This window comes from Camarhynchus parvulus, chromosome 15 (genome assembly GCF_901933205.1).
Source record: "Camarhynchus parvulus chromosome 15, STF_HiC, whole genome shotgun sequence".
In the NCBI taxonomy this organism is placed as follows: domain Eukaryota; kingdom Metazoa; phylum Chordata; class Aves; order Passeriformes; family Thraupidae; genus Camarhynchus; species Camarhynchus parvulus.
In genome coordinates this window covers 6,311,801-6,326,516 of record NC_044585.1, presented here as the reverse complement: position 1 = coordinate 6,326,516, position 14,716 = coordinate 6,311,801, and the positions used below count along the sequence as shown (strand labels likewise).

Sequence of the window (14,716 nt, the reverse complement as noted above, 5' to 3'; positions counted from 1 at the left end):
TCACCCCATAAAAAACCCAGCCATGAATCACTGAGCAGGAATGGCATAAATCAGCTTGTTCAGCTGCTTCAGTACTTTGGTATTTAAGGATTTTCAGCATTTTATTTTGTTAAAGGAAAACTAAAACATTTTAAAGGATTTGTTTTATACTGCTATTGTTCCCAGATTAGCAGCAGCAGAAATATTTAAAGAACTGATTAGGAGGCTGCTGTTACAGCAAGCAAACATTGGAAGAGTTACTGCAGCTTCAATATAATCCTTAGGGAATGTTTCTATTTGCATTCAGCCATGGCTAGGTGGAATATGGCTGTACATTTCAGAGGCTAAGCTGATTTCTCAGTGCTCTATTTTAAAATGAGTCATTAGAGCCACAGTTTCTGTTTGGGATAATCAATCAAAAGCATAATTATCTCTTCAGGCAGAGATGTCAAGTGACCATTTTACCCAATCTACACAAATTTCAATGGGCCACTCAAACCACCAAGTTATTGCTGCTGAATGAAACTGCTCCACAATCTCCTCACACAATTATTCTCCAGGTAGCATTAACATATTAATCAACAAATTCTGTAGCCTAAAATAAACGACATAAGGAACCTCAGATTCTATTGCCCACATTGTAAAATGCTGACATGTAAAATTTTTCTCTATTGGCAGAGACTCCTCCAGGTGTCCATGTAGATTTAATAACTTTCTTTTTACACAGCATTCCACACTCCTGACTGATTTATGGCCACATTTGGATTACCTGGGAATCAGTTCAACAGCTGATCAATTCTAAAATTTGCAAAAGCATTCTGGGCACTTCCAGCAGACCTTAGGAAAAATTGAACCTTAAAAACCAGCAAAAACCAACCAACCAACAAAACCAGTAAAGGAGGGACAAGGACAGTTTATGTTTTATGTTACACACATTTGGTTGAAGAACTTGGCAGTGAAGCAATTACCAACACATCCCAACATAAAAATTAGCTCCCACTTCTCATCCTCCCAGTATGACACAACATGCTGAAGCTAAAGGGTGCTTGTGCCTGAAAATTTGTCCATTTTTTAAATCATGACAATCACCTAGTAAAAGAAGTCTTAAATATACGATAGGCTGAACTAGTTAGTCATTAAATACTGCAGAAATGGCAGTGATTATTCTGTGATAAATAAATTAATTTCCTACATTTATCTGATTTGATTTCATTCACCCAGCAGTTTGCAGCTGAAAGATAAAATGAAAATATTTAGAAGTGCACTCCACTGTCACAGAGACTTGTAGCATTTACATATCAATTGTCCTGGCTCTATGTGTTCAAAAGACAGCAGAAACTTCTGTGTTTCCATTTCCAGAGACCTAAAGCCCAGCAAGGTGATTCAGAAAAGTGACAGAATTTCTGTATGCTGTAAAACCCAAAATGAGCTGCTATGGGGCAATATAATTTATTGCCAATACTACCTAGCAAGCATGCAAAACCAAAAGGCAGCTTTGCTTTATCTTAGGAAGCACAATTTTTTGGCCATGCCAGCTTGGCATAGGGATTTTATTCAGATAAGGTGACAACACATTAAAAAGTTCTTAAAAACCCAAACCAACTTCTTTTTTGAATAAAAATAGATAGTTTAATTAGGTTGCTGTTGGCTACATTTAAATCACATTTAATATTAAATTAATCTGTATTAAAATATGTACAAAGAATGATGTAATGATACATAACCTCTATGTATTTGTTCCAATACATGAAAACATTGAAGTCACAGTGAATTCAGACAAACACTTCAAGCAGAAGAGCATTCCACATGTACACATATACACAGCAGGGTGAGGCCAAGGAGCCATTTCATATGACCAAAGTAAAATGAAATCTGCTATGGAACAGGATAAGCTGTCAATATTTACAGTGCTACACTCTACACAGAGTTATCATAGTACTTCAGCCTCTTTCCAGGAAAATGATTCCCAGAGTTAAGCTACAAGTGACAATGCAGTATCACAATGCATGACTAAAAAGGCTTTATTGATGCTGGCATTCCCTGGATTTTTCATTTGGTATTTGGCAGTTACTCGGCATTTGGATTTTAAAAACCCCGAAATCTAAAAACTCCTCTCACAAAACAAGTCCTTCAGTTAAACTACAAGACTTCAATCTGATAATAGTAAAAAACATTTTCAGCATTCTAGAACTTCAAGGAGAGTTTCAAATAGTTTGATTAAAAAAATAAAAACATTCAAGACAATTTTAAAAGTACAATTTAACAGTAATATAAATATGGAACTTCAAAACCTATTTTTTGTTACCAGTCAACAACTGAACATCACAAGAGCACATTTACTACTAAAAGCAGGCTTGATAAATAGAAATCCAATGTACAAATAGCAGGTCACAGCCTTTGCCATTACCAGGGTAGGATGTTTAGAAAAAGAAGTGTTCAATATCTCTGTGCTGAGATCAAAATCCTTTTGACCTCCCAAAAGGCATAAAAACACCAGTCCAGGCCTGTACCAGTACCTAAGACACACCAAAACTGCAGCACCATGAACTTTGGAACATCCAAAAACATTTCAGAGGGTCTCATCCTCAGCTTCCAGCACAAGGAGCCAAAAGGCACCACTGCATAACAAGAGCAGAAGACAAAACAATCAGTAGTCAAAGGGTAAAGAAAGGAACAAATGGATGTAGAAATCCTGTGAGCCATGCATGCCTCTGCTGTCTAACAAGCTGCTTTGGACCAGTGTGCAGCTGCTTGACAACTTTACATCCCCATCTCTGTGTTCCAGGTAGAAACTACACACCAACCTAGGCTACAACCCTAACACTGGGAAAGAAAAATGCAAATTCTGCATTAACGCCAAAGCCAGTGGCACTGCTGTGGCCAAAATTCCATCCTGAGCTCAAACGAGCCATCAGAATTAAATGTCAGTAACAGAGGATCAGCTACAATTAGCTAATATTGCCATTTCTCTCACAACACAAACTGATGCTCCTTTTCCACCATAAGTTAAAAAGCCACAAAAAGTTAGGAACAATAACAGAGAAGCTCATGGATGATGAAACTTATATAAATCTCTTAAGGATGAAAAAATTTTGCTTTCACATTGTCTGCCTCCTCCTCCAAAGGAAAACAGTTGTCTTTGTAAGAAACTCTTAGCTTCAATTTATATTTTCACTAAAAGTTGCCATATTTTAAAAAATATTCTACAGATAGTGACAGGTTACTTGATTTATAACAATTTTTAAAGTAATCCTTACAGTGTCTTACCTTTAAGACAAGAGAGAAATGAGTGCATCCAGAAACTTGCTCCGATCTTCTGTTTTCAATTCAATTACTAAAATATGAAATATTGTATTACAGGATGCAAATAACTGAAAGACATACCAGATATCACCAGAAGATATAGCTGGTATCTTCTCTTGAAGAACAATAAGCCTGAGCATACCAATTTATATCCTTACCCATCTTTAAGGAGAAGCAATTTGGACAAAATGCAATGGATATTGTTTATTTTGTGCTTAAATATTAGCAAACGAATTTGCAGGTGCTTGTCATCATGATATTTTCTGAAAAAATCCCTTTGCCAGGATTTTTCTCCTGAGAAGCTGAGAAGCCTCAGAGGAAAAGAAAAACAATAATTATCTGCTGCTGTGGAATGCAACAGGTACATCTTCGATTGGTCCATCTTGGTTGTTTCTAATTAATGGCCAATCACAGTCAGCTGGCTCAGACTCTCCGAGTGTCACAAGCTTTTGTTATCATTCCATTTCTATTCCTTGCCAGCCTTCTGATGAAATTCTTTCTTCTATTCTTTTAGTATAGCTTTAGTATATAATTTTCTTTTAATATAATATATATCACAAAATAATAAATCAGCCTTCTGAAACATGGAGTCAAGATTCTCATCTCTTCCCTCATCCTGGGACCCCATGAACACCACCACAGGTGCTCACTCCACAACAGAGCAGGCACTTCTTAAATCTAAGAATATTTCTGAGTATGCTTAACATGCATAGATAGGTATTGTTTAAAAAGCCTGTCTCTTTTTTAAGCATGGGCAAGGTAGGCTGCTTTCACTGCTAAAGTGTCCCATCAATACCATGCTGCTAAATTTAAAGCCTTCACAGACAACATCAAGGACTGTGAGGTGCACATGTGCAAACCGTCAGGGCATGCAGAACACAGACTGTCTGACAAAGGCAGGCTGGGTGCTGTGCTTTGTGCCTGGGCTGGGTGCCCTGCGATCTGTGCACGGCCTGGGTGCTGTGCTTTGTGCCTGGGCTGGGTGCCCTGCGATCTGTGCACGGCCTGGGTGCTGTGCTTTGTGCCTGGGCTGGGTGCCCTGCGATCTCTGCACGGCCTGGGTGCCCTGTGCTTTGTGCAGCGGCAGGCAGGCTCGGAGCGAGGCCGAGCCTCCCGCGGGCCGCGCCAGCACCGCCCCCTGCGGGCCCCGCTACTCACTGGACATCTGGAAGTGGTTGTGCAGCGTCCGGGAGCTGGTGCTCTCTGCAGCCTTCTCGAAGGCTCTTCCAAAAAAGCTGAGGCAGGAGTAGAAATACGAATGAGTGTCACGGGAAAGGATGTTTACTGAGGTAGAAGCAAGGAACTTTTTCCTGGCTGAGAGGTGGAAATGGATTCCAGATGTTTTTACAGGTGCTGTGTATTCAACACACACCTCACTTATTCACTTACAAAAATTTTTACATTGGAGGCTTTTAGAAATGAAGTCATGGGCCATATAGTAAACTATTTCCCTCTTTTAAGAGGGAAGGAAAAGAAAAACCTTGCAAGGATCCTGCTTCAAGATATGTATCCTCTCATAAAGTACCCCATGCACACAGTATGCAGAAGGTGTGTTTTTGAGAAGGATACAATTCAAGTCAACACAATCAGCGTTAAATACTACAGGAAAGATATATTTGCTTCAGAGACAGGTTTAGAACTTGTAAACACTTTGCTTACTTCTTTTTGTCTGAGCTTTCTGTCTCTGGAGGAATCCCCACCATGATCACAGTTCCCTGTTCAACATCCATGGGTGCAGCCATGACCAGGGGCAGCAGCTTGCAGCGCTTGTTTTTTGTCTGGAAGTCAGAAAGCCTCCTTGTTATACAAGGTCAGAAAGCAATTTAATATCAGCTCTCCATGTGAAATAGCATTACAAATAGCCACCTAAGGATACAGATATTCTGCAGTTCAAAGAAGGTGATTTCTTTATGGGATATCTTAATTCACTAGTTCCTTACAGTAAAAGTCCCTTGAAGGACTAACAGAAATTTCAGTGATGTACTCCCTCAAAACTTACAAAATTACACAATGTTTAGATTGTTATTATCTTAGTAATGAAAACTCAATGCTATGAAGTCTCCAAATAGGTATCTTCCCTAGAGCAGCATTCAGAAATATTCTAAAATCATCCAATCAGCAGAAAATTATTAATAGTTTCCTCTAATGCTTTTAATAATCAACTGCAAGTATCTGACAGAACAGTAAGTACTACACCAGCCAGAAGTTTGTGAGTCAAATGCTTTTGATTTACTTACAGAGCAAACGAAGGATTTCAGTAAGTATTTACTAAGCAGACATAGAGACACTGGTTTGGAAAAGAGTTTCACATCTGGTGTGCCCTAGGAAAAGAAGAATTATTTTAATTACGGCCCAAGATGATTCTTACACTTAGTTTTATTATCTACTAACAAGTCTAGAAGCTGTGTGTGGCTCAAAGAACACTACCAAGAACCATTACAACACAGGAGGTTGAGCTCACCCAGCTTTGCAGCAAAGCCCTCTCCCCTTTATGAGGGGTGATTCTGCCTTTGGGAGTTCACAGCAATGTCAATATTGACCCATCAGAGGACAGCACAGTACAGAGATATTGGTTCTTTCTTACAGAGTCATTCTTGCTGTGCCAAGCACTTAGGGCAACTGTTATTCAAGGATGATACAGTCAAAAAGGAGTCTCAAATGAGAGCCCAAACACACAATTCTGACCTCCATGAGGGAGCAATAAAGAAATGGCCCCTGGGAAATGACAAGGTTGGTGCAAATACAGCTGGCCACTGTCTGCTGAATGGCACGTAGCTGCTTTTTGGCCAGGTCCAGTCCTTGGTGCAGCTTGTCCAGGTTACCCCTGCAACAAAAAGAATAAAAATAGACACTTCCTTAGTACAATAAAGTTTTTCACATAAAAATTATACCAAAATACTATTCACAAGGATACTTTGATTTTTTTATTCAATAGCTTATGAAGCAACAATTTATATTTTAGATCCATAATCTCAATACATTTGCCTAAATAAAATTGCAAAATTTTAAAAAAGAGGCGTATTTTCAGTACCTGGAGAGACTGTCCAAAGCCTTAATGAAATTAGTTGTTTCAGGCCCCTCTTTCTCTATGTTCTCCATGAGAGAAGTTGTTGCATAAACTATGTCACTTGCTGAGAACTTGTTCTTAAAGCCAAAGTGAATGCTGAAAGTCTGAACTCGCAAATCTTTCATTCTGCAAAATGCAATAAACCCAAAAAAGTTCGTTAACATTACCAACAGTGACCAGCTGTTTCCCCAGTTTGTTAATCTTAAGTACATGGAGAAAAACCTTATGCTAACATTTGCAACAAATCCAGTGTTACTCTGTCAATCTAAGAATCATATTTTTAAAAACAATATATTAGATCATCTTCATACGAAAATATTTGAACTTATTTGAAAAGTATTTTCAGATAAAACATTTGTATTTAAAACAATTTACCCAAATTTGTTTGCAGATTCTTCAATCATCTCCCGAAGATTTTCTTTCAAAGCCATGTCCATGGAATTAAACTTCTGTTTCACTTGTTTCAAGGGCAAACTAAGAACAGGAGGAAAAAAATTGACAGGTGTGAAACAAGAAGAAGATTTTGCCTTTTTCTCATAGGACTTTTAAAATTATTTGGTAATTTAACAAGGTTAAGTCTGGCTAAACTTGCATGCATTTGTTTTTGCAGTCATTGAAAAGTGGATACAAGGAAGCAGAGGTTACTTTACTGAGCTGCTATTCCATAAAAGCATACAGCAAATGTTCCTTGTAAACCAATACACAAGTTGTGTAACTCAGAGACACTGCCACCTATTCAGAGCCCCACAATCATATTTAAAAGCTGACAGCTTGAGTACTTGCAAGCTATATTCTGAATATTCTCCTGTAAGTCATTGAAAAAAATTATCCAAATATTTATAACTCACCCCATGTCAGCCAAAAACTCCTGGAGCCTCTTCTGCCCTTGTACAGACCAAAGCTTGAGGCTGGCAGAGGTGTAGCAGGTGTTACAGAGACTTTCATAGAGAGACCAGTGCTGGTACAGTGCCAGGCGCAGGCTGAGCAGGAGTTATGGCAAATAATTGCAAACACAAATATCCTCTGACCCTACAAACTCCACGAGCAGGAAAGGATTCAGCTGCCCTTACATATTGCATAAAATGCAGTGAGAAGCTCAGGTGATGTAACCCAAGAGTAGCAATGGTGACTTGTAACCAGCTCTTGAAGATTAAGCTGAACTGAAGCCCCATGAGCAGCTGAAACAGGGATTCATCCACCATAAAACATTTCCCTTTATTTTATTTCCATTCTCAGCAGAGATCGTGCTGGCATTTTTTTTTCCCTAGATAAAAACTCCAGAGGGGTTCAGCCCAGACCTTCTTTAAGGATACTCATACTCAAATGCAATTCTCATGCAGTCAATGGACAGGGAATTCTCCTCGTCCTCGTTGCGGTGGTTGTGGCGGGACACGTGGCGCTGCAGGACCCCAATGTCAGTCACGTACTTCATCCTGCAACACAAACAAGTCTGTCACTTCACCTTCTGCCTGGGAATTTTTGTTCTTGATTACCAGAAAATAAAAATGCTTCCTAAAGTCTAAAGCATGAAAATTGTAGATACATATTTAAACCCTCTCAACTAGTTAAATAATTATTGAAATTATTGAAATATTGAAACATTATTTTAATAATTCATCAATTATTGAAAAATTGATTAATTTTTCAATATTCATCTTTTTACCCAAGCAATTAAAATTTAAAAAACCAAAAACCCAAACCAAACAAAAAAACCCCCACAAAAAATCCAAAACAAAACAAAATAATACTACAAAACCAAACAATAGACTGACCGAAGAAATCAGAAATATCTTGTAGCATATTACAAGATAAGTGTAATATACTACTACACTTATCTATTTTAAAATGTCCATGTATTAATAAAAATACAACACCAGAATTAAAATACTAGAATTCTGATCATATCTAGTAGAAAATAAAAAAAGAGGAAAAAATATCTGAAACTTGTTAACTAAAACTGTAAAGGAACCTGGAGGATACAGAACATACAAAAGTTTCTTCCTTTAATAAAGCTGTATCAAGTTCATGCTCAGGTAAACTACCATTAAACACAATTTCCTCCCAGATTAGGAGTGATTGATTTATAATTTTGTGAAAAACAAAGTTAGCTTAAAAATTATAAATAATAAAAAATATTTTTAAATAAATACATTCCTATCTTTTGGAGGCAACAGATCACATTCAGGCATTACTATATTTAATATTCTGTTAATTACTTATATCTGTAATAATAATGCCCTTATGTTTCCTGATCTCTAGCAATTGCTCCTAGATACTCCCAAAAATAAAATTTTAAAAGATAGACAAATAAATAAAAAATAAGAATAAAAAAGATAAACTTAAAAAAAACTTTCTTACTGAGTGATTTTATCTTGGACCCATTGATCTGTTAGGCCAACAATAGCCCACCTAAATTTTTTGGAAAAAAAGGAATAGAAAAAAAGGTTAAACCAACAAATACTCCAGTAGAGTATATTATACTTAACCCTCTAAGTATGTGATAGAACAAATCAGAAACATTGTTTACCAGCAGTACAGAGAAGTTAATAACAAAGTTATCTACTACTATTCCCTCTTTTGCAGACATACACAATAGTACCATTCTCCTTTTTTCCATGCAAAATCTGATGTTGCTTTTAATTAATTTACACAGATGCATTCTCTGGTTGAAGACAAGTATCCACTCCCAAAAGAAACTGGAATCTCATAGTGAAATCAAATAATCTTGGGAAATCATGCCTGCCTTTGTTGCAGGTTTAAGCTTCCAATCTCTACAAAAAATGATGAAGGAAACCTACCACAACATGTCATTCAAGTCCTTAGACATGATCCATGCCAGATCAAACATCACCATTGCAGACTGCAGGAGGGAGAAGCAAAAAAACAAATGAACACAAGACACAAACAGAACACAAAACAAACAGAACAGCTCAATCTGCCAAGTCCTAGCACGTTCCTAAAGCCTAGAAATCACCCTGCAGTCTGACAATCTGCCAGCTCCTTCCTAAGATATTAAGCAGAAAGAAAAATATTCTAGAGAGCTCTGTAAACCTGTATTATATATAAAGCAAACAATTAAATATAAATAATCAGAGGCCAAATGACAGAAAGAACAGTTTGATGCCCTAAGTGCTGTGTTTGGGATATCCTGACACTTTGAAAGACAAAAAAACAACATCCCTACATGTTCAAGTCTTTTTGTGACAGTATTTTGTAAATAGATAGATACCCTTGTAAAGATCTAAAAAAAGCCATAAAACATTAAACTGAGTTAAACCTCTTATATATATATAAACTGCATCATATATACACAATAAGATACAAAAATGCAAGATGCAATAATATTATTATATTTAATAGTATTAGATAATTATATAATTGAAATAGATAATTATAACATTGGATATTGTCAAATTACATTTACACTGTCACCTTAAAGTTTTATGGCAAACAGAGTTTATACTTACTGAGGTCCCATGGTATTCGTATTGTTCATAATCAAAAAGAATTTCTCGTCTAGAATGGGGAAAAAAACCAGATTTGACTAAGTGGGGAACTGCTCATTGCAGCAAATTTAAAAAAAGAGCTAGAAATGGTGATTAATATTTAAATTTTATTTTAGCAATTAAAAATATTAAACTTGGGCTAGAAAATGTTTATCTGCAAAGCAATTAGACTTTAGTAAGAATGTGGAAACCACACTGAAATGTACTCATAAAGCAAAAAGGAAAAATATTTACATCACAGTTCCTCAAATCCTATTTTGTCTGATTTGTTCCTGCTCATTCCTATTGACTACAGGGGGATTATAAAAGTAGAAAACAGAAGGACAAATTTCACCCCAAGACAGACAACAACATTACAGCTGTTTGAAATGAGCCAATGCACCTACTGGTACTCAAATTTTAAATTACTATTTACAATTTCCTCCATTTAAACAGTTTATATACTAAATATCTCTCTCAACTTTCTAAACAAAATTATAACCAAAGCATCTTGCAAATCACTGCTTGTTATCTTGTGTTTGTATTCTTAACACGATTTTAATAAAAATGAAAGAAAAAGAAGCAACATAAGAAAAACCCATTTACACACCTGCGTGCTTCCCATTCTCTCCTTTGTCTCCTTTTCATTGTCCTCTCTATTACCTCCTGTAAATTAATTTCCAGGATGTTAAAAAGCTAGAAAAAATATTCTAATAGATTAGCATCTAGATACCTCAATTGTTAAACTTTAATTTTAAAAATGTAATTTAAAATGTCACCAAAAATATTTCTTCTCCTTTAAAAAAATTGCCATTAATAATATGTAATGAGAAAAGCATTACCAAAAATATTGCCAAGGAGCACACATAAGATCTTTGTGAAATATTTAACAGATCTGAGAAAAGCTTTTGTGTATGTGTAATTTTCTTTTGAATTGGACAGCTTCTTTGGCTAAGATAGTGCCTTTTCAAATTACTAGGGGAAAAAAGTACAATGCTAATGGGAGCATAACAAAGATAACATGAAATATTTATTAAATCTAAGGATGTCTTCATATTTAGTTGTCCCTTAATGTTGCTGGTCTCATGCCTTTGTTTGCTTTTGTAATATAAATAGAAAATATGCTACAAGTAACAAGGCAAATTAATTTTCATGTGTACACTTAACAGACTTTTGTTAGTTACTGCTACAAGCACAGATAAAATGCATTGCTAAACAATTTGTAAACTTGTATCTTTTCAAGCAATTTTTTTGTAAAAGGAGTTAATATCTAAACAAGTTCTACTGCTGGACTGCCAAGCCCACAGCACATATTAGGAGATGGATCTCTCCAGTCCACCGATTATACAAAGAATTATGCATAAGTAAGTTCAAACATGTTTTTTTAAATTTCGAGAAAATATTTCTGTGTAGTTCACATAAATGAATATTTTGTTTATGTGAAACTACCTGCTGTTGTAGGTTATTTTTAAATCTTGCACTTGGATTTGTGATCTAACAGAACACAACTTTTAAACTCAAATAGTACTATGATGTCAAATATATGTAATAGCAGAGTTCTTTTTCTTCCTTTCAGAACAGAGCGGTGAACAAACCTCCTCAAAACGTCTGCGCTTCTCCTGGGGCTCTGAGCCGTCACTTTCATTCTCTGACTCCTCTTCCTCCTCCTCCTCCTCATCTCTGAAGATGTCATCGTAAGCAGGAACATCGAGATCATCCTCTTGCTTGACTAACAGCTTAATCTAGCAAGGACAAAACTGTATTTTAGAGTAAGAATCTTATTTAGTGAACAAAATTCACTCTTACTTAGAAAAGAAACTAAAAATTCATTTAGGCTGTATTAATTCCTGGCATACCAAAACATTGGTTTTTAATACAAATACCACACTGATTTATAGAAAATAAAAGGAAAAATTAATACTCCTTTGTTAGAGCATTATTGGAAACATTATCATTTTAATGCTTGTTAAAATAATTTGTGCTTAATACTTTGAATTCTAGGTTCTGCTAGATGTTGAAAAATAATACACGTCACATTCTGAAAGGATGTTTATCCTCTGATTTATGGCAGTTTGATTTACAGCAAAAAGATTAACAGGTGCTTACTACTGACAACTACCACATTGCTGACATTAGAGATTTCACTGCTGGAAAAAGGATTTTTTCTGGTCACGTACATTACTCCTGCAAATATTTATTTATTAATGCTGCTTTCTGACCTACAAGCTAATGTTCTAACTAGTTTTGCAAATACAGAAAAGCACTACACTGATCACCACCACACTCTGAGGAGGTTTTTATTATGAAAGTTTTACCTGTGTGTCATTGTAAACATTCACTACATTGATGGGTCTGTGACTGTCACATACAAAAAAATAAGTGTCTTCTTCAGGCTGCAAGATTTCCAGGAGGTCTACATTGGCACCACAATTAATGAGAACAAAGTATTTGAACTGCAATCAAAAGCAGAAAAAAAAAGAAGAAGCTTGTTACTTAAACTGCCAGGAAAATGGAAAACTGAAAATACATTTACAAAACCTACAGAGCAGTCATCACTGCCAAAACTTATGTTTACTTTCTGATATTTGATGTCTCTGAGGCAGAATTTTTTTTTAAGGCAAAGCACATAATTCAGGGATGTTGGACATTCAATACCAGCACCTTTATATCTCAAAATGTGTGCAAACTTCATTTGACTCTATCAATATTATAGCACATTTGTTGGAGGTGATGTTAAAAACTTGACCAGTTTATTACTGGTGTGTTAAATCGTAAGCACAGCTTAAAGAAACCACTAATAATAATGAGCTTAAGTGTTGACATTTTAAACTGGGGAAGGGAAGCAGTTTATCTTTACGAAAGATGAGCTACAGCTTAAAAATTTCCCAGTATTTTTCACCTGATCTTTGTGCTCCAGAAAGGCAGTTTCAAGCTCTTGCCACCCAGCCACTGGCACGAGTGTGTATTGCACATGGTCACACTGAAACAAAGCCTGCAAGGAAGCAACAGCTGTGAGCAGAGGGGAGGGGAAACAGGGAAACAACCTCTCTGCAACGCTACACCAGGCTATGACTGTTCCATGCAAATCCTTAAAATAAAGACATCTCATCCCAAATGACAAATTATGTGAGCTCTGAGACTGTGAATCACCAGTTTTCAGTGCCATAGCTTATGGAAGTAAAGGCTACAAAAGCAGATTGAAGCTCCCCCCTCTCCCCAGCTCACACCCATGTACAGGATCCAGGCCATACATATTTTCGCATGGTGTCAGCCTGCAGGGACAATGAACCAACACTTACTTGGAGTATTTTACAAGCACATAATGCATCAACATCTGAAGCAACAAGAAGAAGAACACGCTGTAAAAACAAAATAGTAGCATTAATATAGGTGCCAAATAAAGCATGCTGGTACATGAAATGCATAGAACACTGAGCCACCAGAAATTCAGATAGGCATCATCATAAGCATAAAAGAAGATTGCTTCTGAATAGACACTGCAACCAAAATTAACCAGTTTGGATATCTGTCAATATTAAAAACAAGCAACTCCACATACCCAAAATATGTCAGCTCCTTTAGGAATATGTAATTACTCAGATTCCTCTGAACCTCACATACTTTTGAAGTTTCACACCTAGTCAAGCCCTACAATTATTTTCATTGTGTTTAGAATGGCCTTAATTTTCAACAGAAATCTGCAATTTTAACTAAAAAAAATCTGTAGCAAGGCAACTCAAGAAAGAAATTCTTTCACCTAAATCAAAGTTGGCTGGTATTTTTTTTAGGGGGAGGGAAGGGTTGGTTGGTTCAGGTTTTGTTTCTTTGTTTTGTGAGTGTTGTTTTAGGTCTTAGGGGAAAGGTGTTTTGAGATTTTGCTCACAGCTGGAGACATTAAATAAATGCTTTCATTTGCACTGTCCGTAATCTAATTTCATTGGTAGAAATGCCAAAAGACTGTCCAACAAAAGCTTCACCACCTTACCACAGTGAACGGAGATAAGCAAACCCTGGGTTAAAAATACAAGTAGCAAACAGATGCGCTACAAGGTTGCAGGGAAAACATTAAAGATGACAGAAAACAGTATTTACTGTCTGAGCAAAAAACACCAAAACGGTTAAAAAGATATTAAAATAAATAGTTCAGAGATGTCATGGTTAAGCATGAGATCCAGAACACACAAAAACACTTTTGCGGAAGGAGGCGAACCGTCAGTGAAATCCCTGGCGAGACCGCACGGCGCCGTCGCTGCTTTGTCCCGGTTCCCAAGGGTAGGAAAGGGGGAAAATACCCAGGAAAGGGATTTTTGCCACCCGGGAAAGGGATTTTTGCCGCCCGGGAAAGGGATTTTTGCCGCCCGGGAAAGGGATTTTTGCCGCCCGGGTGACCGCCGGACCCCCGCCCTCAGCGCGGCCGCCTGGCCGGTGCTCCCCGCCGCCAACCCCCGCTCTCCAGCCCCCGGAGCGGGGCTGGCACCTCCCCAGAGCACCGCAGCGCCTCAGCCGGTTCGCCTGGGCCGGTTCGCCTCAGCCGCCGCGGACAAACCGGGGACGCCCCACACCGACCCAGCGCCGTGAGGCGGCGGGAAGCGCGGCAGCCCAGAGCGGGGAGAGCCCCGGCGGAGGCCGCTCGCGGTGGCAGCCCGGGCCGGTCACGGCGCGCTGCCCGCACCTGGGTGACGATCACATCGTAGAACTCCCGGCGGCAGTCGGAGACGAACATGGCGGGAACGGGCGCGCGCGGCGGGAACGGGCGGCAGCCGCAGGCCGCGCCCGCTCAAACTGGGCGCCAAAGCAGCGCCGCGTCTCATTGGTCCGCGCCTCACGGAGCGCTGGCCAATAGGAAGGCTCCCGCCCCACCTCTGCAGCGCGAGCCGCCCAA

At 38.0% G+C, this 14,716-nt stretch overlaps 1 protein-coding gene across 2 annotated transcripts; it reads right to left on the bottom strand.

The window, feature by feature from the left end:
- Positions 1 to 1,612: 1,612 nt before the first annotated feature.
- Positions 1,613 to 14,637, bottom strand: CDC45 (cell division cycle 45). 2 transcript variants are annotated; one of them, XM_030958718.1, is made up of 19 exons: positions 14,507 to 14,637; positions 13,134 to 13,193; positions 12,734 to 12,826; positions 12,150 to 12,287; positions 11,430 to 11,576; positions 10,445 to 10,500; positions 9,817 to 9,865; positions 9,148 to 9,209; positions 8,708 to 8,758; positions 7,663 to 7,782; positions 7,198 to 7,329; positions 6,725 to 6,823; positions 6,314 to 6,475; positions 5,968 to 6,106; positions 5,520 to 5,603; positions 4,942 to 5,060; positions 4,441 to 4,517; positions 3,247 to 3,313; positions 1,613 to 2,597 (listed from the first exon to the last, which is right to left on the bottom strand). In XM_030958718.1, the coding sequence occupies exons 1-18, from the start codon at positions 14,555 to 14,557 to the stop codon at positions 3,249 to 3,251; spliced, it is 1,704 nt and encodes a 567-aa protein (XP_030814578.1). In that variant the 5' UTR covers positions 14,558 to 14,637; the 3' UTR covers positions 1,613 to 2,597; positions 3,247 to 3,248. The 2 variants fall into 2 exon arrangements, with proteins under 2 accessions (XP_030814578.1, XP_030814579.1); XM_030958719.1 differs by lacking the exon at positions 8,708 to 8,758.
- Positions 14,638 to 14,716: the final 79 nt, after the last annotated feature.